The sequence below is a fragment of the Miscanthus floridulus genome, chromosome 12 (genome assembly GCF_019320115.1).
Source record: "Miscanthus floridulus cultivar M001 chromosome 12, ASM1932011v1, whole genome shotgun sequence".
NCBI lineage: Eukaryota > Viridiplantae > Streptophyta > Magnoliopsida > Poales > Poaceae > Miscanthus > Miscanthus floridulus.
In genome coordinates, this window is record NC_089591.1 from 73508192 (window position 1) to 73534479 (window position 26288).

The 26288-nt window shown below is 43.9% G+C and overlaps 1 protein-coding gene across 1 annotated transcript; it reads right to left on the reverse strand.

Annotated features, from left to right (window-relative positions):
* Nucleotides 1-20702: 20702 nt before the first annotated feature.
* Nucleotides 20703-25612, reverse strand: LOC136497517 (polyamine oxidase 3). Its single transcript, XM_066493352.1, has 10 exons — nucleotides 25468-25612; nucleotides 23117-23229; nucleotides 22902-22990; nucleotides 22700-22813; nucleotides 22541-22628; nucleotides 22362-22447; nucleotides 22170-22272; nucleotides 21986-22083; nucleotides 21448-21877; nucleotides 20703-21346 (listed from the first exon to the last, which is right to left on the reverse strand). The coding sequence occupies exons 1-10, from the start codon at nucleotides 25478-25480 to the stop codon at nucleotides 21029-21031; spliced, it is 1452 nt and encodes a 483-aa protein (XP_066349449.1). The 5' UTR covers nucleotides 25481-25612; the 3' UTR covers nucleotides 20703-21028.
* Between the last annotated feature and the right edge of the window lie 676 nt (nucleotides 25613-26288).

Consider the following 26288-nt stretch of genomic DNA (forward strand, 5'->3'; position numbering starts at 1 on the left):
ACGATGGTGGTGACCTCGTCGCCGGCCACCTCGCCGACGGTGAGTTCGCGGCGGTCAGCGCCGCCTGCCCTACAGCGTGTGGCTGGCAGGTGGGGCCGGGTGACCCATGGGGGCCCGTTCATTAGTGCCTCAGGCGTAGACCTGGGTGCACTGCACCGGGTGCACCCAGCGTTTTCATCGGCTGGTTTTTGTTAAAAGGATTTAGGAAATGATTTTCCAGAAAATGTTAAATGTTTCCAAAAATTCATAACTTGCTCAAAATAGCTCCAAATTTGTTGAAATAAGTTTTGCTAGGTTTCTTGTGACTAGATCTATATGTTAAAAATATTGTATGTCAAATTTGTGATACTTTTCTGTGTAGCTTTATTTAAATTGAATAAATGCTGATTTCTTAGAAAATGTCTAGTAAATAGAATAATTATCAGAAAAATATGGTTCCAATTTTGTTAAACTTCTTTAGTGATGTACTTTGTAGGAAAAATATATGTCATGCATGTTCTGTAGAGAAATATTGATGTGTAGTTCAAGTGCCTTTAATTGATGATTTTTGTTATTTTGATAGAGAGCAAAAATTGTATAAAACATGTGTATGATAATTTTTGTGCAGTGATTGTTTACTGTGTAGAACATAGGAAAAATATTAAATCTATTGTTTGATACTTTTCATAATACAAAGTATTTTCATGCTCATATTTATGCCCTAGCTTGTCATTTTGGTGTAGGCTATTTTACTTATCCAAATGCCATGAAAATTTTATGGTAGTCTACTTAGAGTAGTACTATGCGACTGTAATTGTCTTAGATTTTTATGAACACCAGAAATATATGTTGCTGTTGTAGCCCTAGTTTAAAATGAAATAAAATAATCTTCTTTAATGCATGTTTAGTTAATAATGTTTGCTTTGGTGTATCTTTGAAGCATCTTAGCTTGCTGTGGTGACTTGGCATGTTAGTACAGTGGTTGTAGTAGTAGTATAGTAGTACATGTTCTTGGATGATGTTGGCTACCTTGTAGGAGAGCTTTACTTCTACTATGTCTAATAAAGTTAAACATGTTCATCTATATTTCATGCATCATGATCATTACATGTCATCTCTTTGATGCACCTATGCATAAGTACTTATGCATCTGCATCATACAGGATCACAGGAGAAGTTGCTAGTAGTAGTTCAGGAAGAGCAGACCGGGACAGATCCACAAGAAATCTAGGCACAGGAGGTGCCAGAGGAAGAGGAGCAAGGAGAGGACTTGCCTGAGTGCGTGGATCATCAACCTAGTTTGTTCGAACGAGGCAAGCCCCAGAGCATTCTAAGTCTCCTACTTTATAAAAGCAATTCTTTCTATATATGAGTTTATATATTGTTGCATTAAGTTGTAGGAGTTGATTGAAACTATTGATGCATTTATTACTATCCTTGCCTGCCTTATTACCTTTTTACCCTGTTAGGTCAGGATCAAATAACTGCTTAGCCTTGCTTAGACCGGTAGCGATCAGTGATATCTGGTCACCTACATTTATAGGTGGTTACTAGAAGAATTTAGCTATGGAAAGAATGATATCCTGGAATTAACCATATGTGATGGATAATTGGAGACCGGACAGAAAAAGTTGGAGGCAACCAGACAGGGTTCTGGGGTGCTGTTAGTTTTCCATCTGTGTCGATTAAGGACCGATCATTGCTCGTCCCTCTTGTCATGTTGAACGCATGCCTCACATTTAGTTGGCCGAATAAAGTACCTTTCGACCGTGAAGCTAGTGACACTATTTGAGCCGGGATAAACTCGAATTGGCAGACTGGTGCTGAAGGGGGTATGACGGGGACGCGAAGAGTGAGCCCAAGGTGCATCCTGGCTATCGAGCGGTCCCTGGGTAGTGCGGTCCATGACTGTTATCCCGTGGCTACTTGGAAAGTGTCATTAGTGATCTGTAGCTCACTTGATCGGTGAGTGTGGTTTGCATGAGGAATAAATCACCAGCTGGTTAGGAATCGATTCGAATCACCATCGCTCCTGGATAGTGAGCACTTGACTCGAGCTACAACATCGTAGTAATTATGATGGAACATTGATGGTTATCTGGATGGTATGGGATATGCTAAATCTAAGTTGGTAACTAGATGTTATTGGTTAATCAAGTGATTGCTATAGTATAGGTGCTTACCTAGATGGATAGGTCATAATAAAGATGATGCAAAGTACTTAAAATGGTTTCTTCATGATAACTTATGCTTTTCGCAAATGAGTCAGCTAGCCCACTAAAGAATGCCTTGCATAATCCTTGGTGTCGCCTTATTTTAGTTTAAGACGGGTAAGTCTAGCTGAGTACCTTCTCGTACTCAGGGCGTTGTTCCCATTATTGTTGCAAATGGTCAAATGTACTACGGCTATTGCATTAACTGCCTGTACCCGGCGATGGGTGACAACTAGGACCAAGGGCAATGGTCACTCTGTATCTCTCATCTGATGCTTTTGTTGGAGATGACTACCTATTGGCACTGTATTTGAACCAAAAGTGTGTGTGTGGCTTTAAAACTATGTGCTTCCGCGATTTCAGTTTGAACTTGGGTTGTAATAGCTTTATGTTCTAAACTCTGATGTATCCAACTGTCGTTGCGAACTTTATGTAATATGGGACAATGATTGCTAAACTTGTACGATCTTGGTTTGTATGTCGATTGGTTTGAAATCCTTCGTGGTTTCACGGACTACTGGGTTATATGGGCTTAAGTTTGCTAAATTATCTGCTTCGGCGGAAGAAATCCTTACTTAATCTCGTATAATTGGTCAGTTCTGTTACAGCTGGCATCAGAGCAAGGTTTAGCAGGTTACTGCTCCCATGAGTATTTAAAACCAAAATTATGTTTAAAACTGAGTTTTAAAACTTAATAGTGTGCCAGTGGTCATATCATGTATACCCAGTTAAGGACTCTAGGTGGATTATTTAAGTACTGACTTGGGGGTCTTTGCATCATATTTCTATTTTGTTGCTCATACGGCGTGCTATTGTATGAGTACCATTCACTTGAGTGGTAATATATGGATCCATTGCCTCTACGCCCCGGTAAGTGAGAGTTGTGAGAGCATGATCGGATACACTACCGATCTAGGCAAGTGCTTATATGATGCCGGATTATTTACATGCCATACGCATGTTTGTATGAAGGTATCCACTGTGTGGGGAATTCCGTCCTGTGGTGATGATGCCGTTGATAGGATGATGGTTCGGGTAGTTGCTACCGTTGTACGCGTATCTAGGGATGCGTGTAGAGCGAGTAGATTACTTTACTGCTTTTGTGCATATTTTTTATACTGTCAGGGTTTGGGCTGAAGTGGATCTTTTGTAGGTACATAACAGCGCTATCGTGTAGTACGTATTAGCTACATTTATGAGAGACCGTGTATGCCACCGTCTATGCCGCTAGCAATTGTTATTTTTCCTAATTTTGTGAGAACATACAGAACGTGCATGCATCATGTCATTACATATCATTCATGGCATTGTTCCTCCCCTTATAAGTTGATTATCTCATTTTGATAAAAATGACAACTTAACCTTGTTCTCACGTGAGTAATAAAACAAAATTTGCTACAGATGGCATGCACAAAGCAGACCGCTTGCAAGTCCACCAGAGGCAGAGCTCCTTGCCATCAGCTTGCTCCATGTACCTGTCAGCACCACACGTTTCTTGGAGAGTTTGGGATGCCTACACTCTTGTGGAGAGTGCTCAGCTATGTAGGCTATCCTGATGGAACAGAGCCCCGCTATTTCTAGACAAATGAGCAGTTGGGAGAAGGTCTCTTGGTTACTGTGGAGGTCGTTGTTTGTCCCCAAGTTGACGGTTTTGAGTGGACTGGTTGGCGTTATGAGTCAACTGGCAGGACCGCTAAAGAAGCAGCTGACAGGGCAGCCTTCGGGATACTGAGGGATATCATAGATCGTTTTTCTTAGGAGTTGGTAGCCGCTTTAGTTGGAGTCTTTCTGAGGGGCAACCCCTCCACTGACTTGTGGCAATAAGCAAGAGGAAGATCTCTGGAGATTGGTGCAGCAGAAGGACAGAACAGTGATAACCCTGCTATGAGCGCTATGTTCGCAGTGATGAAGGCTTTCAATGGAGTAGAAGGTAGCCTGAGACATGTGTCTGGTGCTCTTGGTTAGGCCCGCGATGACCGACATCAGCTTCAGAGGGATCACAACACCGAGATTGAGAGGCTCAGTGCAGAGATGGCTCAGTTGACTCGTTAGAGGGATCAGGCGACCCAGAGGACTAGAGTCTATGAGAGAGACATATGTGCACTGAGAGAGTAGGTTGACCATCTGACCACCACCAACAGGAACGCTGAGCGCATGTTGATCCATGTGCTCCACCAGAGGAATGAAGCCTGATCTATAGAAGATGTTCTGAGAGCTCGACAGGTTGAGCTAGAACAGCAGCTGGCCAATGCAGAAGAGTACAACGACAACCTACATGAGGAGGCTCATCAGCTGAAAAACCAGCTCCACCCTTACGTTCCTCCTGGAGCAGCAGAGATGGATCTAGATGAGGACGAGGATCCTGAAGAGCCTGAGGCACCAGCTGATGATGATGACGATGATGTGAATAGTGATAATGTCGACATCTCTGACTTAGACAGCGACCACGATGAGTAGGCTAGTAGTTGTTGTGCTAGCTACTAGGGTTTCGTTTGCGATGACCTTTTGTATGGTTGGCATGTCTGGCATGTAATAATGAGTAGAAAGACTAAGACCTTGATGTAATGTTGGAAAACTTAGATGTGTTTGTGGCGATATCTGAACATCAAAAGTCCAGTGTATGTATGCTGGCAATTTGGTTGTAATGGACGCCATGTGTGTGCTTAAGTAATCTAATTAGTGATGTTGTGTTAATTGGAATGACTTATTGTGCCCCTGTTTTATTGTATGAATTTATTCTCTCCAGTGAATTCAGTACAACATAATTTTTCATTCACCTGCAATTTCTACAACATCGCCTAATAATTACTGTTGCTGAAATATGCAGATGCCGAACACTCACCGTACCATATATGATGCTACTGAGGCAGGTGGCAGTGCCGTTGGGAATGAGAACCGTGATCCACCACCACCACCACCTCCTCCACCGTACACCGCGGAACAGTTCTTCGCACAGTTCCTTGGAAGTCAACGCAACATGGAGGGCATGCAGTAGAACATGGAAGCTACATTGCGCCACATTGTTGACACCACCCGCCATGGGTTAAACCCAGGTGGACATGAAGTGAATCAGCATAGCAGTTTCAAGGACTTTATAGACACCAGACCATCAATTTTCAAAGAAGCGGCAGAGCCATTGGATGCAGAAGAGTGGATAAACACCATGGAAGATAAGTTTCGCGTTCTAAGGATGACCAAAGTGTTGAAGACGGAGTATGTAGCTCATCAACTACAAGGCCCTACAGGGATGTGGTGGAAGCACCACCGCACCACTTTTCCCCCCAATGCCCACATTACTTGGAGGGAATTCACTGAGGCTTTTCGTGGAGTTTACATTCCACCTGGTTTGATAGAAATGAAGTTTGGAGAATTTTTAGCACTGAATCAAGGCACCAAGACTATGACACAGTATCTACATGCATTCAACAATCTAAGTCACTATGCCTCTGACATGGTGAATACCGATGCCAAAAAGATCGCTAGTTTCAAGAGAGGTCTGAATCCCAAGATGATGAAGCACGTGGGTACCAACACGAGAACTGGTTTCAATGACTTTGTTAGTGACTGCTTAAAGCAAGAAAAGAACAATAATGTATATGCTACATCCAAGACTCACAAGAGGGCTTTTGAGTCAGGTCCGTCCTAGCCAAGGGCCCCGATGGCAAATCGTTCTGTGTATCATCCGCCTGCCCCTAGTGCAAGGTTCAGGCCGCCCCAGTAGAGGAATCAGAATGCTCAGCAACCTCAGAGGAATCAGAAGCCATTCAAGATGGTGGTGCCACAAGCCAAGACCGGACAAGGCAGTTCATCTAGAGCTGCTACTCAAGTAAGAGGACCATGTTTCAACTGCAATCAACCTAGGTACTTTGCGAAGTTTTGCCCATATCCCAAGAAGCAGCAAAATCAGTACCAAGCTCGTGTGCACCACACCACCATTGATGACATCCCAGAAGGAGAGCCAATGATAGCCGGTATGTTTTCTATCAACAATCATCCTACAGTTATTTTGTTTGATTCTAGATCATCTTATTCATTCATTCATAAGTCAAGCATTTGCAAGAAAGTATGAACAAAAGATAGTTGAATTGGAATGTGCTTATCGGATAAGTTCAGCTAGGGCTAATCTGTTAACTAATCAGATAGTCTAGGGGGTAACCCTGAGTATAGCAAATAGGTAGTATAAGCTTAACTTGATAGTTATGCCAGGGCTAGTTCTGGATGTGATAATGGGAATGAACTGGATGAATAAGATGGGAGTAGTAATTAATGTTGGAGGAAGAAACATTTCTCTCAAGGAACCTATTGGAGAAGGTACATTTCAAGTAACCTTACCTCGGAGAATAGATCTGGCCAGTACCACTTGTGCAGTCCAAACTACTCTTCTAGCCAAGATTCTAGTAGTGTGCGAGTTTCTGGACATGTTTCTAGATAAGTTACCCGGTCTTCCACTGGACAGAGATGTTGAGTTTGCCATTGAGTTAATCCCTGGAACACCACCGATCTCAAGAAGGCCTTATCGGATGCCTCCAAATGAATTAGCCGAGTTGAAGAAACAACTCCAAGATCTATTGACTAAGGGTTTGATTCATCCAAGTTCATCGGAATGGGGATGTCCCACACTGTTTGTGAAGAAGAAGAAGGATAACTCCTTACAGATATGCGTGGACTACCAGCCACTGAATGCGGTGATAATTAAAAACAAGTATCCTCTACCTCGGATTGATATCTTGTTTGATCAATTATCAAAAGCCAAGGTGTTCTCCAAGATAGATTTGAGATCAGGGTACCATCAGATCAAGATTAGACCACAAGATATACCCAAACCCGCATTCTCCACCAGATATGGTTTGTACGAGTATCTTGTCATGTCCTTTGGTTTGACAAATGCTCCTACATACTTTATGTATCTGATGAATTCGATCTTTATGCCAGAGTTGGATAAGTTCATGATTGTGTTCATTAATGACATTCTAGTATACTCAGAGAACAAACAGGATCATGTAGAGCATCTAAGAATTGTCTTGACTAGACTCAGAGATCACCAGCTGTATGCTAAGTTTAGTAAATGTGAGTTCTAGCTGAAGACAGTTCCTTTTCTCGGTCATGTGTTATCTGAGAATGGAATCTCAGTGGATCCTAGTAAGGTACAAGAGGTTATGGATTGGAAGGCACCAAGCATAGTTCATGAGGTTCGGAGTTTTCTTGGATTAGCCGGTTACTATCGTCATTTTATATCGGACTTCTCAAAGATTGCCAAGCCAATGACAAGTTTGCTACAGAAGGATCATAAGTTCATTTATACAGAGGAGTGTGAGGCAGCTTTCTACACCTTGCGGAATTTGCTAACCACTGCTCCTGTTCTGGCTCAACCGGATATAGAGAAGCCGTTTGATGTGTTTTGCGATGCATCAAAGAATAGTTTAGGATGTGTTCTGATGCAAGATGGAAGGGTCATTGCTTATGCCTCACGTCAGTTGAGGAAGCATGAGGTTAACTATCCTACGCATTATCTAGAGCTTGCGGCCGTTGTGCATGCTCTAAAGATTTGGAGACACTACTTGTTTGGGAATGTGTGCAATATCTTTACAGATCATAAGAGTCTCAAGTACATATTTACTCAGTCTGAGTTGAATATGCGATAGAGAAGATGGTTAGAGCTGATAAAGGATTATAATCTGAATATGCACTATCATCCGGGAAAGGCAAATGTAGTAGCAGATGCCTTAAGTAGGAAGTCACATTCTCTTACTGTGCAACCGTTGTTTGAAGATGGGTTCAATTTGTTGCATCCTGCTGTGTTGCATAATATCAGGCTAGTTGTACCTTAGAGAGCAAGATCATTGAAGGTCAGAAAATAGATAAGGGAATATTCCATATTAAGGAGAAAATGGAGAAAGAACCGACCAAGCACTTTAGAGTAGATGAACAAGGAGTGTTATGGTTTAAGGACCGTCTGGTTGTACCTAAAGATTGAGAGCTCAAGAACAAATTGATGGACGAAGCTCATCACTCTAAGTTGTCTATTCATCCTAGAAGTAGCAAAATGTACCAAGAATTGAGACCTCATTATTGGTGGACGAAGATGAAGAAGGAGATTGCAGCGTATGTTGCCCGTTGTGACATGTGTTGTAGAGTGAAAGCTCTTCACATGAGACCTGCAGGAATGTTGCAACCTTTGTCAGTACCAAATTGGAAATGGGATGATATAAGTATGGATTTTATCACCGGTCTTCTCACCACACCAAAGGGGAATGATTCGATTTGGGTGATTGTAGATCGCCTTACCAAATCAGCTCACTTTTTACCAGTCAAGAACATTTTTCGACCACCTCAGTATGCTGAGAAGTACATTGTAGAGATTGTCCGATTACATGGTATACCAAAGACTATCGTGTCTGACCATGGGTCACAGTTTACCGCTCATTTTTGGGAGCATCTTCATAAAGGTTTGGGTACTAGCTTGATTCGTAGTACAGCTTACCACCCACAAACAGATGGGCAGACAGAGCGAGTTAATGCTATTCTTGAAGATATGCTTAGAGCTTGTGTGTTATCATCTAGGGGTTCATGGGAATCATGGATACCTTTAGCAGAGTTCGCTTACAACAACAGTTACCAAGAGAGTATCAAGATGGCTCCATTTGAAGCATTGTATGGTAGGAAATGTAGGACACCGTTAAATTGGATTGAGCCTGGAGAGAGAAGGTTTTATGGAATCGATTTTGTTGACGAGGCTGAGAAAAAGGTCTGTATTATCCAACAAAACATGAAAGCGGCACAGTCACACCAGAAGAGTTATGCCGATAAGAGAAGAAGACCGCTTGAGTTTGAGGTAGGTGACTACGTTTATCTGAAGGTTACTCCAATGAAGAAAGTACAACGGTTTGGAGTAAAGAGAAAGCTCGCTCCTAGGTTTGTAGGACCATACACAATCATAGAGAAGAAGGGTCCCGTGGCTTATAAGTTACAGTTACCAGAAGCGATGGGTTTGATCTTTCTAGTCTTCCATGTATCACAGTTGAAGAAGTACTTGCGTGTTCTGGAAGAGAGAATAGAACCTCAGAGCATTCAGCTCAACTTAGACTTGGAATACCGTGAGCAACCGGTTCGAGTTTTGGACACTAAGGACCGAGTCACTCGGAATAAAGTGGTGAGAACATATAAGATACAGTGGAGTCATCATGATGATGGTGATGCGACGTGGGAAATAGGAGAATATCTGCAAAACGCTTATAAGGATTTTTATAACAAATGGTTCGTAACTCAAAATCTTAGGATGAGATTCTTATAAGGGGGGAGGGCTGTAACACCTCGGTGTTAAGCATGCATTAACATTTTGCAAATCATGAGCATAATCATTATTATGCATTCATAAGCATGACATGAAATATAGAATTTAAACATATGAAACATGCTCGTGAAACATGTATGTTGCATTACTGTTTAAATGAACCTGGGTCGTGTTTGTGCTTGTAATGATGTTTAACATGATTGTTTGGGAGTACAAATGACTTAGAAATGTTTCACCTGCATTTTGGAGCAAGGTTGGTATTCAAATTTTCCCAAATTTTGCTTTTAAAAATATTATTAAAAAATGGTCAAAATACCCCTTATTTAGCTTTTAACTTCCATCTCAAAATATGTTTGGATTTAGACCTTGCACCTTTTGACAAAGTTGTAGAGTTTAAATTTCTAAACAACTTTTATTTTGGGTCCAACTTTTGAAATTGCTTTGAAAAGGTTCAAAAATTTCATTTGAATGAATTTGGAGAAGAAATAAAAAGGAAAATCACATTTTTTCACCTTAATGGGTCGCGCGCTCGCTTCTCGGCCCACGGCCAAAGCCGGTCCGGCCTGCCTCTGCGCCCGCCGTCCGCTCGCCCGCACCCATGCTCCGATCGCGCTAGGGTACGCGAGCCGCGTGGCGGCCATGCGTCGGTGAGCTCGCCGCGCGGCACCACCGGCCTGCCCCGTCCCTACCAGCCACGCTGCCTTCAAGGCCCGACCAGCCGCACTCCAACCCTCCTGCCTCCCTCGCTGTCTCTCGTGCGCCTGCAATGCAGCAGCCGCCGTAGCCGCGTAGCTCCGCCGCACTCCCTCACCGGAGTTGGCTCACCCAGCCAGCCTAGCTCACCGTCGACCGCTCCATCTCGCCAGCAGCTCCGCCTCCACCTCGCGCACCCCGTGCTCGCCTCGGTAAGCCATGGGAAGCTTCCCCAGGAATCCCTCGCCGGAGTGAGCTCCTCCTCGCCGGAGCTTGGCTCCACGTGGACAGCCCTGCTCCGCTTGCTCTCCCTCCTCCCTTTCTCACGCTTTAGGTCCGCAGTGACCTCGTCTTGCTCACGTGCACCTCACCGAGCCTCGCTATGGCCGGAGTCAGCGTACCGCCGATGAGCCGCACCACCATGGCCACCGGCCAACTCGTTCTTGAGCTCCTCCGGCCCTGCCACTTGCACAGCCATGTCCGCCTTGGCACAGTGGTCACAATGGTGGTGACCTCGTCGCCGGCCAGGCGGTCACCTCGCCGACGGTGAGTTCGCGCCGGTCAGCGCCGCCTGCCCTGCAGCGTGTGGCTGGCAGGTGGGGCCGGCTAACCCATGGGGGCTCATTTGTCAGTGCCTCAGGCGCAGACCTGGGTGCACCCAGCGTTTTCATTGGCTGGTTTTTTGTTAAAAGGATTTAGGAAATGATTTTCCAGAAAATGTTAAATGTTTCCAAAAATTCATAACTTGCTCAAAATAGCTCCAAATTTGTTGAAATAAGTTTTGCTAGGTTTCTTGTGACTAGATCTATCTGTTAAAAATATTGCATGTTAAATTTGTGATACTTTTCTGTGTAGCTTTATTTAAATTGAATAAATGCTAATTTCTTAGAAAATGTCTAGTAAATAGAATAATTATCAGAAAAATATGGTTCTAGTTTTGTTAAACTCCTTTAGTGATGTACTTTGTAGGAAAAATATATGTCATGCATGTTCTATAGAGAAATATTGATGTGTAGTTCAAGTGCCTTTAATTGATGATTTTTGTTATTTTGATAGAGAGCAAAAATTGTATAAAACATGTGTATGATAATTTTTGTGCAGTGATTGTTTACTGTGTAGAACATAGGAAAATATTAAATCTGTTGTTTGATACTTTTCATAATACAAAGTATTTTCATGCTCATATTTATTCCCTAGCTTGTCATTTTGGTGTAGGCTATTTTACTTATCCAAATGCCATGAAAATTTTATGGTAGTCTACTTAGAGTAGTACTATGCTACTATAATTTTCTCAGATTTTTATGAACAACAGAAATATATGTTGCGGTTGTAGCCCTAGTTTAAAATGAAATAAAATAATCTTCTTTAATGCATGTTTAGTTAATAATGTTTACTTTGGTGTATCTTTGAAGCATCTTAGCTTGCTGTGGTGACTTGACATGTTAGTACAATGTTTGTAGTAGTAGTATAGTAGTACATGTTCTTGGATGATGTTGGCTACCTTGTAGGAGAGCTTTACTTCTACTATGTCCAATAAAGTTAAACATGTTCATCTACATTCCATGCATCATGATCATTACATGTCATCTCTCCGATGCACCTATGCATGAGCACTTATGCATCTGCATCATACAGGATCATAGGAGGAGTTGCTAGTAGCAGTTCAGGAAGAGCAGACCGGGACAGGTCCATAAGAAATCTAGGCACACGAGGTGCCAAAGGAAGAGGAGCAAGGAGAGGACTTGCCCGAGTGCGTGGATCATCAACCTAGTTCGTTCGAACGAGGCAAGCCCCGAAGCATTCTAAGTCTCCTACTTTATAAAAGTAATTCTTTCTATATATGAGTTTATATATTGTTGCATTAAGTTGTAGGAGTTGATTGAAACCATTGATGCATTTATTACTATCCTTGTCTATCTTATTACCTTTTTACCCTGTTAGGTCGGGATCGAATAATTGCTTGGCCTTGCTTAGACCGGTAGCGATCGGTGATATCCGGTCACCTACATTTATAGGTGGTTACTAGAAGAATTTAGCTATGGAAAGAATGATATCCTGGAATTAACCATGTGTAATGGATAATTGGAGACTGGACGGAAAAAGTTGGAGGCAACCAGACAGGGTTCTGGAGTGCTGTTAGTTTTTTGTCTGTGTCGATTAAGGACCGATCGTTGCTCGTCCCTCTTGTCATGTTGAACGCATGCCTCATATTTAGTTGGCCAAATAAAGTACCTTTCGATCGCAAAGCTAGTGATACTATTCAAGCCGAGATAAACTCGGATTGGCAGACTGGTGCTGAAGGGGGTATGACGGGGACGTGAAGAGTGAGCCCAAGGTGCGTCCTGGCTGTCGAGCGGTCCCTGGGTAGTGCGGTCCATGACTGTTATCCCGTGGCTACTTGGAAAATGTCATTGGTGATCTGTAGCTCACTTGATCGGTGGGTGTGGTTTGTGTGAGGAATAAATCACCAGCTGGTTAGGAATCGATTCGAATTGCTATCGCTCCTGGATAGTGAGCACTTGACTCGAGCAACAACACCGTAGTAATTATGATGGAACATTGATGGTTATCTGGATGGTATGGGATATGCTAAATCTAAGTTGGTAACTAGATGTTATTGGTTAATCAAGTGATTACTATAGTATAGGTGCTTACCTAAATGGATAGGTCATAATAAAGATGATGCAAAGTATTTAAAATGGTTTCTTCATGATAACTTATGCTTTTCACAAACAAGTCAGCTAGCCCACTAAAGAATGCCTTGCATAATCCTTGGTGTCGCCTTATTTTGGTTTAAGACGGGTAAGTCTAGCTGAGTACCTTCTTGTACTCAGGGCGTTGTTCCCATTGTTGTTGTAGATGGTCAAATGTACTACGGCTATTGCATTAACTGCCTGTACCCAGTGATGGGTGACAACTAGGACCAAGGGCAATGGTCACTCCGTATCTCTCATCTGATGCTTTTGTTAGAGATGACTACCTATTGGCACTGTATTTGAACCAAAAGTGTGTGTGTGGCTTTAAAACTATTTGCTTCCGCGATTTTAGTTTGAACTTGGGTTGTAATAACTTTATGTTCTAAACTCTGATGTATCCAACTGTCGTTGTGAACTTTATGTAACATGGGATGGTGATTGCTAAACTTGTACGATCTTGGTTTGTATGTCGATTGGTTTGAAATCCTTCGTAGTTTCACGAACTACCGGGTTATACGGGCTTAAGTTTGCTAAATTATCTGCTCCGGTGGAAGATTTCCTTACTTAATCTCGTATAATTGGTCGGTTCTGTTACACAGCCATAATAATACAAACATTTTCTCATGTTCCTCAAAGAAACTTGGTCACGTTCCTTCTCACAATTATTTTAGTCCACTTTGTTTTCGTAACCCCGTTCTCCTTTATGTGGTGCAGGATCAGTTTCAAGCACAATCGACTCCGAGGATGGCTTTTCGTCAAGAAAGGGAGGATGATGAGGACATGACACCCATGTATATGACCATGTTTGGCATATGGTATGGAGGGGTAGGAGGCCAGCAAGGGTGTCCAAGTCAAGAAGGAGGTCCGAGGCTAATTCGGTTCGAGTCCCCGATGTGGAGGCCCAAAGCAACTCAAGTTCGAGTCTGCTTCGGCCTCCAGGACCAGTCTGCCTTAAACTGGTCACCCAGGATGCATCTGGACTCCGTTTTTGACGATTCATATATGGTTGGAAAGGTAATTTGATAAGGAAGCCAATCCAAGTGGTTTCACGTCAAAAGACATTCGGAATCAATAGGAATCGTCGAAACAAGTTAGCATCTAGAATCTGCCAGGGTGCTGCGACACCGTCTTTTGGTCCGTTAGACCATGTATCGTGTTTGGGCCCATTAGGGGGCGTGTCCAGAGGGGTGACGCCCAAGACTCTATAAATAGCAGTCGTCGCTCTCCTTAGGGTTTGGGTTTTGTTTAGTTCTTGATTTCCTCTTGAAACAGATGTCGTTTTGCTACAACTATCGCCGCCAAGGCCACTTGCTGTGAACCAGGGCCCCAGTTCTTGATCTTATTCGCCTGTGGCGATTTGTCCTTTCGAATAAAGACTTGAACTCTTTCTCATTATCATAAGCCTCATATTTATTTATAATTTCAGATTGCGTTTATCTCGTTCTTGCTTGTGTTCTCGATTCGCTTGCAGGAAAGCCTTCTCGGCGAGGTCAATCGTGTTCGCGTGGTTGATAACCAATAGAGCAGTGGTGTAACGGTTGCGGGGGTCCGAATCAGTCTTGGTTCAAAGCTTAGATCGTGAACGTCGAGTCTCTACCAATCGACGCTATCATACCTTTCGGAAGATCGGGCCTAGTCTACATCACTACATATCCATGTTGTTGAATAAGGCATTGTTTCCTGGAAAATGTTATAGTTTTAAAATCCCAAGGTGTTTCGGCATTTTAGTGATTAAGTATATATTTTTGATCTAGGGCTTATTTAGCTTCCTTAGCAAACTAATTATTATGGAGCTACAAAAATTACAATGAGCACCTAATAATGTTAGGAATTTACTGTGAAAGTTTTCGAATTAACACTTGCACTGATTAATCATAAAAATTCCTACAAGTTTATATTTTTACAATATTACGCATCTCAATTTAATTAGATAACTTCTGAAAATACTATGAAACTATGTGAACAAGACATACTGGTAGATGGATCGGGATTTTAGAAACCTAACAAAATTTGTTTTTTTGGTCAACTACACAAATTTATATGGAATTTACGAGTTTGCCTTAGAAACTAAATTAAAAATATTTTAGTAAACGGGATAACCAGCGGCCACAATTCAGCCCAGCAGCCCACTGTTGCCCGCACGAGGGCGTGATCGCACGTTAGCAGGCTGGCCCAACTGGCCCGCTATGCGAGCGTGTCCGCGCATTTTGCAAAAGAGTCCCTAGCTTTTTAGATTACTATGCGGCAATTCTGAGCACAATTGCACTAGAGATACGTTTTACATTGAGCACCCCAAAAACCCTACCTTCTCACTGAGTTGGTCCCTGATGCCCTGTGCATGATGGCATGGCTCTGGCCAGCATAGCACGGCCACACCAGCCTACCGAGGGCCCAAAATACGCGTCCATCGGGCCGACGTCGACCCATCAACCAACACACAATGGTGGGAGGCGACGGAAGGTCGAACGGTGTACTTCCCAACCCTAGCCTCAAAGATGGTGGATCCATACGGCGGCGCGAGCGTTCTAGAGAGCCTACGTCCTCATGGAAAGATAGAGATGGAGGGGAAGCATCGGTAGCTCACCGTGGTGCATGCTATAGCGATGGTTGAAGCAAGGTAGGGCCGAGGAGGTCTGGCCACGTGCGCCCGGGCATAGCGGTGATGCCCCGAGCCAGACACTGATGCGCCACCCCATCGCCAACGAGTTCCCTGGGTAAAATAGCACGAGCACCGGACAGAGGAAGTCAAAACAAGTTCGAGGGTACGAGCCGTTGAACTGCTACCAATCCTACGGACCTTACCTCCCAACTTACTGACTCAACGGCGCACCTAACTGGTGGCGAGCAAAATGCCAAATTGTTGGTTGGTAGTGATCACCCGGGCTTGAGGAGAACAGGGCGCCTAGCTGACTACCTATGCCACCCACTGATGCGGGGAATTGCGCTACGAAGCCTGAGCTGGTGATTAGGAAGAGGAAGGAACGGTGGCTCTGCACATGGTGCGGCTGTGGGAAGGTCACACGAGTGAGCCCGAGCAGATTAAGACGAGGTGACCCCAATCGATGGTAGCAGTACGAGCATGTGCGCACAGACGGTGAGACCTAGAGGCTTGGTGCGAAGCGCTCAGAATGGCGTGGCCAGACCTGAGCGGGCACACTAGCGTCGGCTAGCGGGGGCAAGCACGGCAAAGGGACATCACCATTGCCCCTACGACCGAGGTCATTGGCCCAGACGCGGCGGCATTGGCACCTGCCCAGAGCCTCGACGCGGTAGGTGAAACGAGGGGTGAGGTGAGCACCACGATGGCAAGGCGATGATAGTTGTAACCTTGTCTCGACCCCGCGCTTGGCTCAGCGACTAGAGGGTGGCGCGCGCACACAGTTATAGTGGGGCCAGCCCATAGCTAGCCGGGATGGCCAACGCGAGGCCAAGGGCGCTGCGCGGCACCGACCGAACACACGAGCTAGCCAGCGGCAACAGCCCGGCCACGGCCTGAGTTGGGCGCCAGCAGCACACACACACGTGGTGACCGCGCCCACGGGGCCAGCGGCCAAAATGGTGCCAAGCATGGTTTTTAAAGCGAGCCCAAAACTACTTAGCGTCTCGATTATGACTCAACCAATTCCACTAACCTGTAGCTGGTGCTAACAGCTAACTAGTAAAACAATGCTTACGGCCAGAGGATGGCCTGAGAGAAAGATGGAGAGACGCCAAGATAAGATCGTCGCGCTGAACGCCGATGCACGAACAGAGCGCCAACAACTAGGTTACAACACATCCCAACGAAGTTGAGCAATTTTTAAAGAGGGCAACGTGGCATCCGACATACCTATGACCTACACCGTGCCTAAGTGCTCACTTAGGGGCAACCAATAATACAAAAACATGAAACTAGTGTTTAAGTATTTTAGTTAGAACTTAAATGTCAAAATAGCATTGTCTACCACCCTGCCATACTTAGAAAAGTTAAGGGTTTTCGGTTGGGACTAAGTAGCCATTAACTCTTTTGTTGCAATTTTTAAAAGGCCTAAACCTTGTTAACTTGAACCAACAAATACTTCATGCAATAGTCCATACTTTATACTAAATCATAGGAACAAAATATTTAAGCACTATTTAATTATTTTGCTTAACATAACTTGCCAAAATAGCACTTTAACATAAGTTCTGATCTTTGCCGACTTAACGATAAGGTTAATTTTAATTTCCAATTTGATTTTTGGAGCTCCCAAGAACATTAGTTAACACGTTTATTTTCCAAAAATTAAAGTTGCATTTCATCTACACCACTTGCTCATCATCTTTACATAAGCACTATACACAAGTTATATTTTATTTTTGTTTATAAAAAATGTTTTTCGTACCAAACAATTAAAACTACTTATTTTATTCTTCTTGTTAGGATTTTTATTAGCACTTTTACGCACTGAGTAAATTAACTTAGATATTTATTTGATTTCTCTCAACCATAAAAGTGAGTCGCACAGGGTTTGTTTATCATTTCATGTATGTTTTAAATTTTTAAAACTCGAGAACTTGTTTTGCTAATTTCTCTTTGGCCTTAGCCTAGATGCTAAGCGAGCTCGTAACACCAGGCGTGTTACACGGAAGTAGCAGGTCTGAATTGCGTCACCTCCCCCTTCACCAACTCGCGCTGCTCCCCGCCGCCGCCGGTACGGCAACGCGGGCTCACGCCGCCCTCCGCTGCCGCCAACGTGGGCTCGCGGCGCTCCCTGCCATCGCCTCCCTCTCTCTCTCTTGACCCGCTTCCATCCCCTTCAACCTCGCGTGTCCAGCGGAGGAATCGTGCGGCCGCAAGCTTGTGCGGCGCGTCCGGAAGAGGAATAGCGCGGCTGCGGGCTTGTGCGGCGCGTCCGGCGGAGGAATCGCGCGGCCACGGGCTCTTTCGCGGTGAATCGGCGACGGCTGCACACCTCCTTCCACCCCTTCCCCCTCGCGCGGCCAGGGAACCTCGAGCGGGAGCCATAGCCGGGGGTCCTCGAGCGGGACCCAATCCCCCCAAATCCTCCACCTCCGACGCACGCTCCGGCGGGAGGCGCTCTACTTCCACGACACCTTCACCATGAGCGAGGAAGTGTGACCGCGAGCTCTTGCGGCAAGGCGAATCGAAGGTGGTCGCCGCGAATCTGGTGAATCTGGCTGTGCGATGCGAGCTCGTGCGGGATCTCCTTACAAGTCACCAGCGGCCACATCTGGTTGTCCTCCTTCGCTGCGAATCGGCGGTAGCCGCATCCGGTCATCATCCTCCTCCACGCGAGACAAACAGAGAGGATGAAAGTGACGGAGGTAAGCTCACTAGTGTTGACAAGAGGTAGCAATACCAACTAATCCAGGCAACCAAATAAAAACTAACTTAGCCAAGCTAGACTAGCACATGACAACCAAACACTCCTATGTTGCATTGACTTGAACATGCTAACTCAAGCCTGGCTTATTTTCCTAGCCAAACTAGCCAGAGAAATGCAACCAAACACACCCATAGTGCCCTACTTTGCGGGAGTGATACTGGCCGACCGGTGGTGGCATGCAGCCATGCGCGGATCAGTCTATTCTTCTTCTTCTTTTTTAATTCGGACCAGTCTATTCTATCGTCCGTAAGCTTATAGTTAAAAAGTCAGGATCTTAGGCCGTGTGCTAGGCCTCATACTTCTCTAGTTATCCTGCTACCACCGAACCAAACAAGAGAAATCAAGATTGCTGACATCATCATCTAGTGAATCATTTTGAAAGTTAAAAAACAGTAGCGACTAAACCGATTATTTAAATTAAATTCCAACTGCACCATCATGTTTCTTATAATAAATTCTTCAAAAACAAGACCCTACATGGATATATTTAGATATTTTTTATTAAAGAATATTCATGTTCTAGGTTGCTTAAACAATACTTTGTCTTCACAAGATAAATGTTATAGGTTCAGAAGAAAAATATTATGGATTTTGAAAATAAAATATTAGATAAAATATATCATAAAACATCTCATGGGTACTCAAAGATAATAATGAAACATGTCATCTATATCTCTTATAAACCTAATCCCCACTACAAGTCTATATCAACATGCAAGACATCCACGTCGTCCCCACTAGCTATCAACATCATCTCCACTAATATCCATGTCATCTCACTAACTTTTAACATCTTAATGTAAGCTATCTACATCATCAGGCATTTAGAACCCGATATCCAAGCCTATACAATGTTGTGCGCAAAAAGCACGCAACGGTGGGTGAGGTTCCTCTAAATGTGTCTTTCAGAAGGGCATTGGTGGGGATAAATTCAATAGAATGGCATAGCTTAGTTGCTACTTGCTAGTATAATGCATGTCACACTGAACAAAATGCTAGATAGGTTTGTTTGGGGTTTACATAAAAATGGGTCCTTTTCTATGAATTCTATTAATAAGCTCCTTATCAGTAATTGTATGAAAGTCACGCAGGAGATATGCAAAATGAAAATACCCTTAAAAACAAAATCTTCATGTGGTTCCTCAAAAAAGCATTGCTTTACCAAAAAATATTCTAGCAGGAAGGAATTCAAATGGTAGAAAACTTTGTTCTTTCTGTAATAAGCTTGAAACCATACAACATCTTTTCTTCGATTGTCATTATGCTCGTTTTCTCTGTCATGCGGTTTATTGGGTGTTTAGTATTGCCCCGCCAACAAGCGTGTCCCACTTGCTTGGAGGTTGGTCAAAATGGGGCAGCGCAAGCACAACTTGCTTGTATTTACAGGAGCATCGGGCTTATGTTGGGCAATTTGGCTCGCAAGAAATGATTTCATTTTTAACAAATGTCAAAACAAACTTTTTCTACAGGTACTTTTCCAGGGGATATTGGCTCCGATTCTAGACTCAAGTATAGCGCTTGGATGAGCACAAAACATCTATTGTGGAGGCATGCAAGCTTTTCGAGTCTAGTGCCATGTTTTTGTTTGCTTCTCATGTCTGGTTCATTTATCATGTTGGACATTAGGAGTGGTTCTCCGGTTTTTCGCTTTAGTGTGAGTTTATAATAATGGATCCGATTCTTCCTCCTAGAGGGATGATGAAGCGGAACTTTTGTTTCCATGATCTAAAAAATCTACATCATCTCCACTTAATCCAATTTCAAATTCTTCGCAATCCCCACAGCAACACTCCTCGCTACACGTGTATCTGTCTATCTCAATATGCAAGGCATCCATGTCATCCCAACGAACTATCCACATCATCTCCATTAATATCTATATCATCCCACTAACTTTCAATATCTTAATACAACATATCTACATCATCTCCACTTAATCCCATTGCAAGGGATGATACAAAGAACAAGGATCCTTGAATTGAGTTAAAACGGTTGTGAGCCTTTGATTTTAATGTTATTGTATTCATAGGTACAAAGTGTACCTTTCTCGCAATTGGTGGTGTATACAAAGGTTGAACTATTTCGCAATAGGCACAAAGTATACAAAGGTTGAACTATCTCGCAATTGGTGGTGTACCTTTCTTTCTTTTGGTTGTTCCTTTATAGTGTATATATATAGAAGATAATAGATAACCTAGACGCCAAGGATCATAGCCACCGACCCTAGGATTCATTTTTGCAATTCTTTTTCCCAATGGTTCACATATAACTTTATACTATTAGAAAAAAAAAGACTAAATTGCAAAAAGAAACAGTTTGGGACCTGGTTATATTTCGGGCGGATTGCGTGGCCCGCGCGGACCGGGAGTTTTGACGGACACCAACCTGCTCCCGGCAGACAGTCGCTGGCCTGTGCGCTCCGCCGACTGTAAGCGGCTGAGGTGTTATCACAATCACTCAATACTCGAAATAGTCAAGTTACATATATGTATATTATTATTACATGTGTTCATCATACATACGGTATCTTTTTCTACGAAGATGGCATGATAACTCGTGTTACCTGAACACACACAGTCTCACAGACCCACAATATACATAAGGGTTCCCACACACAAGTTCAATAATATGGCACGCCACGAGTAATGCCAGCACATGCCTCATGCCGAGGAGAGGCAAGGGGAGTTTCTTTCTCCCTGTAATGCCTGCTTCCCTCCGGCAATCAGTGGGACGTCCCAGCGTACTCTCAGGTGCCGAACCCATAGACAAAGACAACTGCTCATCTGCTTAGAGCCGAGAGATGAGCAGCGGGACAGAGACAGGGCTGTCTTCACCCATGGCAGGGTGGCACATCTCCAGCATGTCCAGCTCCCTGAACCGCTCCAGAACCCGCATCTTGCACTCCTCGGCTGCCATGACACCAGTGGAGAAGGCCCCGTGCACCGTGCCGGTGTACTTGAGGCTTGTGGCCTCTCCCGCGAAGAACAGGTTGTCCACGGGGATGCGCAGCTTCTCGTAGAGGTCACGGGGTTTGTTCACCCCATCGAACGTGTAGGAACCAAGTGAGTTCTCATCCGAGCCCCAGTGTGACACCAGGTAATTTATCTGCAACAATAAATTTTGGCCACCATAGGTTGTAAGCAAAGAAATGCTCTATAGCAGGATTCTTTTATTACTGTAGTTGAAGGTATTGTCAACAAACTAACTGGTTCAGCTGCATTGGGAAGGATCTTCTTCAACTGAGAAAAGGCAAACTGGGCAGCAGCCTCATCAGACATCTTCTCGATGTCACGAGCAAGGCGGCCAGCGGGCATGTAAACAAGGACAGGGTGGCCTGTTGCCTTATGAAGGTTGAGGAAATAGCTGCATCCATATGTGCTAGAGGAAACGACGCCAAGGAACTCCACGTTAGGCCAGAAAACCTGGCTGAAGTGAAGAACAATTTTGTTCTCAACTCCAACTGTAAGTTCTCTAATTGCTTCTTCTTTCCACTCTGGCAGCCTTGGCTCAAATTTAATGGTTTTTGCTTTCAGGACACCCAACGGAACAGCGACCACTGCAGCATCTGCAACAAATGTTTTGCCACTGCTTACAGTAACCTCTACCCTGTTCCTGTGGCGAACAATTTCCACAACCCTGAAGAACAAAGAAAATAAAAAGGATCAGTACTGAATGAATGGCTGATGAAAGCGAAACTACAACTATTGATTACCCAATTAATAAGAAAAGGATAGATATGCATACTTATGGTTGAGGCGTATATCTAAGCCTTTTGCAAGAGTATTTATAACCGGACGATATCCACGAACCATGAGGCCATGGCCACCTGGAAGCAGCACCTCCTGCATCCCATCCACATCATCATGCATAAGGCACAGTAATTTCATAATGCGCAAGTATACCGGCCAGCTACTAAGCAAAAACATACCTGATCCCAGCCCTGTAGTGAAATTGAATCTGCGTCGGTGGCAAACCAACCCTCCATACGGCACAAATACCACTGAAGAACTTCATGAGCAATCCCTTCTTGCCTGTAGTGAACACATGGAAAACCCAGTTAAAATGGCTGGTTTGTTTGTGCTAACCAGTGCACAAAGGCAGAAAGTAGATTAGTACAAACCTCAAGTGTGGATTTCTATCCATGACAATTGCAATGGCTTTTGCAATAGACATATCTTCATTGGTTTCTTCCCTCAATTTGCCAGTCTGTGCACATAAGTATTATGAATAAATCAAATAATGGAAACTACCTAAAATCAACAGGCACCGACACACCACTAATTGAAAGGAGGGAATTACCTCTTCCAGTATGGTCTCAAACACCTTCCCAATCTTTTCTACCAACTCTTGTGGTACTTGACGTCCATTAGTGTCATAGAGTGCATAACTGGAAGGCAATAGAACAAGTTAGCTCTCATCATATCTCAAAGTACAATTCAGTCTAATGCAAAATTTTACCTCTCCAGATCATGATCAAACAGCACAGAATCATCTCCACTTGTGCGGTACAGTGGAAGCCCAAGCCTTCCAATTATTGGTGCCAAGGGATTTTCTTCACAGACACCATGAAGCCTGATGATGAAAAAAAATCTTTCATGACATTCCTTCAAGATAAACTACTTTTGGGCACATGGTGAAAGTTAAAAAGAATGGAACTCACCAAGATGCTCCCAAATCAACTGGAAACCCAAAAGAATAGTCAGTGTGAACTCTGCCACCAATCCTATCACGGGATTCCAGAAGAATAACCTGGAATGTACCACAACAATTGAAATGCATCACAAAAGAGTCTTCTCATCTTCGTCAAAGAAATACGGGTCGTAACATTGCACCACCAACACGTGAACATGACAAAAAAATAGCACTGAAAATTACCTGGAATGACGCATTTCTGAGCGCATCAGCAGCAGCAAGACCTGCAAACCCACCACCAATAACAATAGCTGATGGTGTGTGTGGCTTTCTCCTAGCATTTTCACCGTATGAACCTGACATGAAGACAAAATGCATTTTATCTCAGCACATGTAACACAGGAAATAAAACGTTTAAGTACAAAATGTGTTCAGAAGAACAAGTTTAGTTGTATTGACCATATTGAGAAGGAAAGGTAAGTTTCAAAGGCATTTCTAATCAAATTTATTATTCCAGCAGTATCACAATTTGGACACAGAGATAAGGAGGAAATAAAGGTGGATGGTTCCTGCTTTTTTAACTATATCCATAAAAGAAACCTCCTGAAACATTCTCATGTCCGTTACTGCTATAGTGTTTGGATGACATACAAAACCTGTTCAAATTTAATCTTCTGCAAATTTTGATGCAATTGTGTGGTTGCTAATCTGGAGGGGTTTAGCATAAGACTGATATTTTGCTCCCAAGAGCGGAGTACCTCCAAATGATAAAATACCAGTTCATACAGAAGTAACATAAAGAAGCCTACCAAGTTGTGAAAATGCCGATATCGCCTGTTCTTCTCACATCAACCCTCCTCTACCTCCCTCCACCATGGAGGGTTAGTAGTGAGGCATGTTCCCCTGTCTCAGAACAATGATGGTGAGATAAGACAGGACAGTTTAAGATTTTCCATTATCCTCTCAACAACTAAATTTGGGCCTGTGTAGTGTTCTTGGTCCGTTTTAATTGCCGATGCTCTGGCACAAGACAGATCACTCTTGACTCCTTCAACAATTTTATAGCATAAACATTAAGGGGTTTTCAGAAGATCGCAAGGGTGGGAAACAACATTTTATTTATCTTTTTCTAAGGGGCAGAGCATGGACATGACACAAGGTCATTAGTGATTGGTACACTCTTTTGTAGATTATGTTTGGACAAGATGGGCACCAAACTATAAGGAATGTCTCGTGGCCAATGTTTGCCTTGGTTCCACTGGTACTCTGTAGGATCCTGGAAGAAACCTCTTTAGCAAAGCCCTCTATCAGATATGCTTCAGAACACTAAAAAAAGCAGCCCAGCTTCATTGGTCACCAAGCATCTGTCGCCTAATGCTAGCAGGCACAATGAGACACGCTAAAACCCAAATACCCATGAATGTGTGACAATGACAAAAGCAAAAGCATTATATACCGAGAACGTAACAAATACATGCAAATTGCAGCATTGGTATATAGTGAACGAGTAGACAGGTACATCCACTAGCCAATATTATGATACATTTGTCTACCCGTGTTCGTGAGCATGACAACGATGCGGATCGCACATGCATGGAATGAAGCACTTAACACGAACATAGCACTTGACAGCATTTACTTTTCGGTAGTCAGGTCTTGTAGAAATCAGTATATGTTAATTTTTCCTCGTCGTGCTACAGTGGTGGGCTTGTGAGAATATCAGTGAACGAAGGTCCCCAGTACTAATAAAATGAGGCACAGGAGTCCACAAACCCACATGGGGTCAAATCCGAGAAGCTTCCAAGTGGTCGGTCCCCTCTTGCGTGAGATGTTGTATAAAGTGTGAAGTGTAAACAGCTACTTGAAGAGTTTTTTTTTTTTTGGAGATCGTGCTTTAGCACGTTTTTCATTAAACAGAAGAAAGGAGTTTTGTCACAGTCAAGTGTCAAGTTACGGTAATCAAAAGATTACCAAAACCCACACCCTTCGTCCTCACCAGACTCGCACGTTGTTGTAATTACACAATAAACATAACTACTGAGCGACAGTGGTGCTGGTGGCGAAGGGGCTAGTTGGCCTCCTCGTCCAACCCGATCATATCCAAGTTCAAGGCCACTGGGTCGAACTCCCCACCAAAAAGAAGCTGCAGCGCCTACTCGGTGGAGTTAGACAGCGGTACCCTGAAGGTAGCCTTGTCCTTGCGCACCGTCTCGGAGTCGACATTGGGCGATGGTGCCACCATTCCCAGTTTCTGCATGAGAACACATATGGGACTTCATGGTTCATGGCCCATTCATCGAGCCCATGCGTGCCTCCCAACAAGCATAAGAAACCCAAAGTTTAAGTTGGAAAAAATCAATTTTGCCACTAAGTGGTGTCAGATCCACCAAATAATACCTAATCAACAACCCAATAACGTATCATGTGAGAAAACAAATACTAGAGGATCCCAAGTCATCCAGTCGATTCTTCTACACCTGAGTAGCTTTAACAATTCACATCGATTTAAGATATGTTTTCAAATTGGAACAAAATCCGATCTGCAACTATAAGGCCGAAACTGAAAGAGCTCACGGAGAATAAGCAGGACTTACTGTTGTTCGCCATCTGTGCAGCTCTGTTCTTCTTCTCCTTCACAATTACTACTTGAATTTGAATTAGAATTGGATGGATTTAACAGCTGTGGGGAGAAATGCAGCAGGAAGATGAGGAGGCAGGCGACGTAGTGGTTCGAGTTCGAGTTGAGTCCCAGGTTCACGAAACAGTTCATACAGCCGTGCAGCCGAATCGCCGCAGCCCTCTCAGGAATTCACGGTCCCCTTCGCGATCTCACACAACCTTCCAGTGTCCCCCCGATCCCATCTACTTCTTACCCAATTCGACTGCGGGGTAGAGGAAAACTCCGGCGGGGCAAGCAACACTGCAGAATCAGGGAAATCAAACTATTAATTCGTCACAAAAAAATTAATTGATATTTCCGTCTGTACTGCAACAGAAATCTGAGGATTTGCGGCACTACGGGAGGGGGAATAGCCACAAGTTCGCTCCTCCAGAGATGATAATAATTCCAAAAATCGCCAGGCAACCGGGGGAAACCAACACGGAATCCCACCCCGCAAGCCTCCAGGGAGGCAGAGTCAAAAAAAAAAAAGAGCCCGTCCTTTCAGGTCTCCCCGCAAACCAGGCTGAAATCACGCGAATTCATTCATGTAAGAAAAAAAAACATGAAACACACCTCAAAAACTTGGCCGGGGCCGAAGAACTGGAGATTTTCCTTGGCACAGGAAGTCGGGAAGGATCCCGGTGGGTGCGTCGAGGGAGGACTCGTCCTCCGGCCTGCTGCTGTCTCCTGCCCTTTGGGGGAGCTTTGGGCGTTGCGCTGGTGAATGGTGATGGTCAGGGGCAGTGTGGTGCG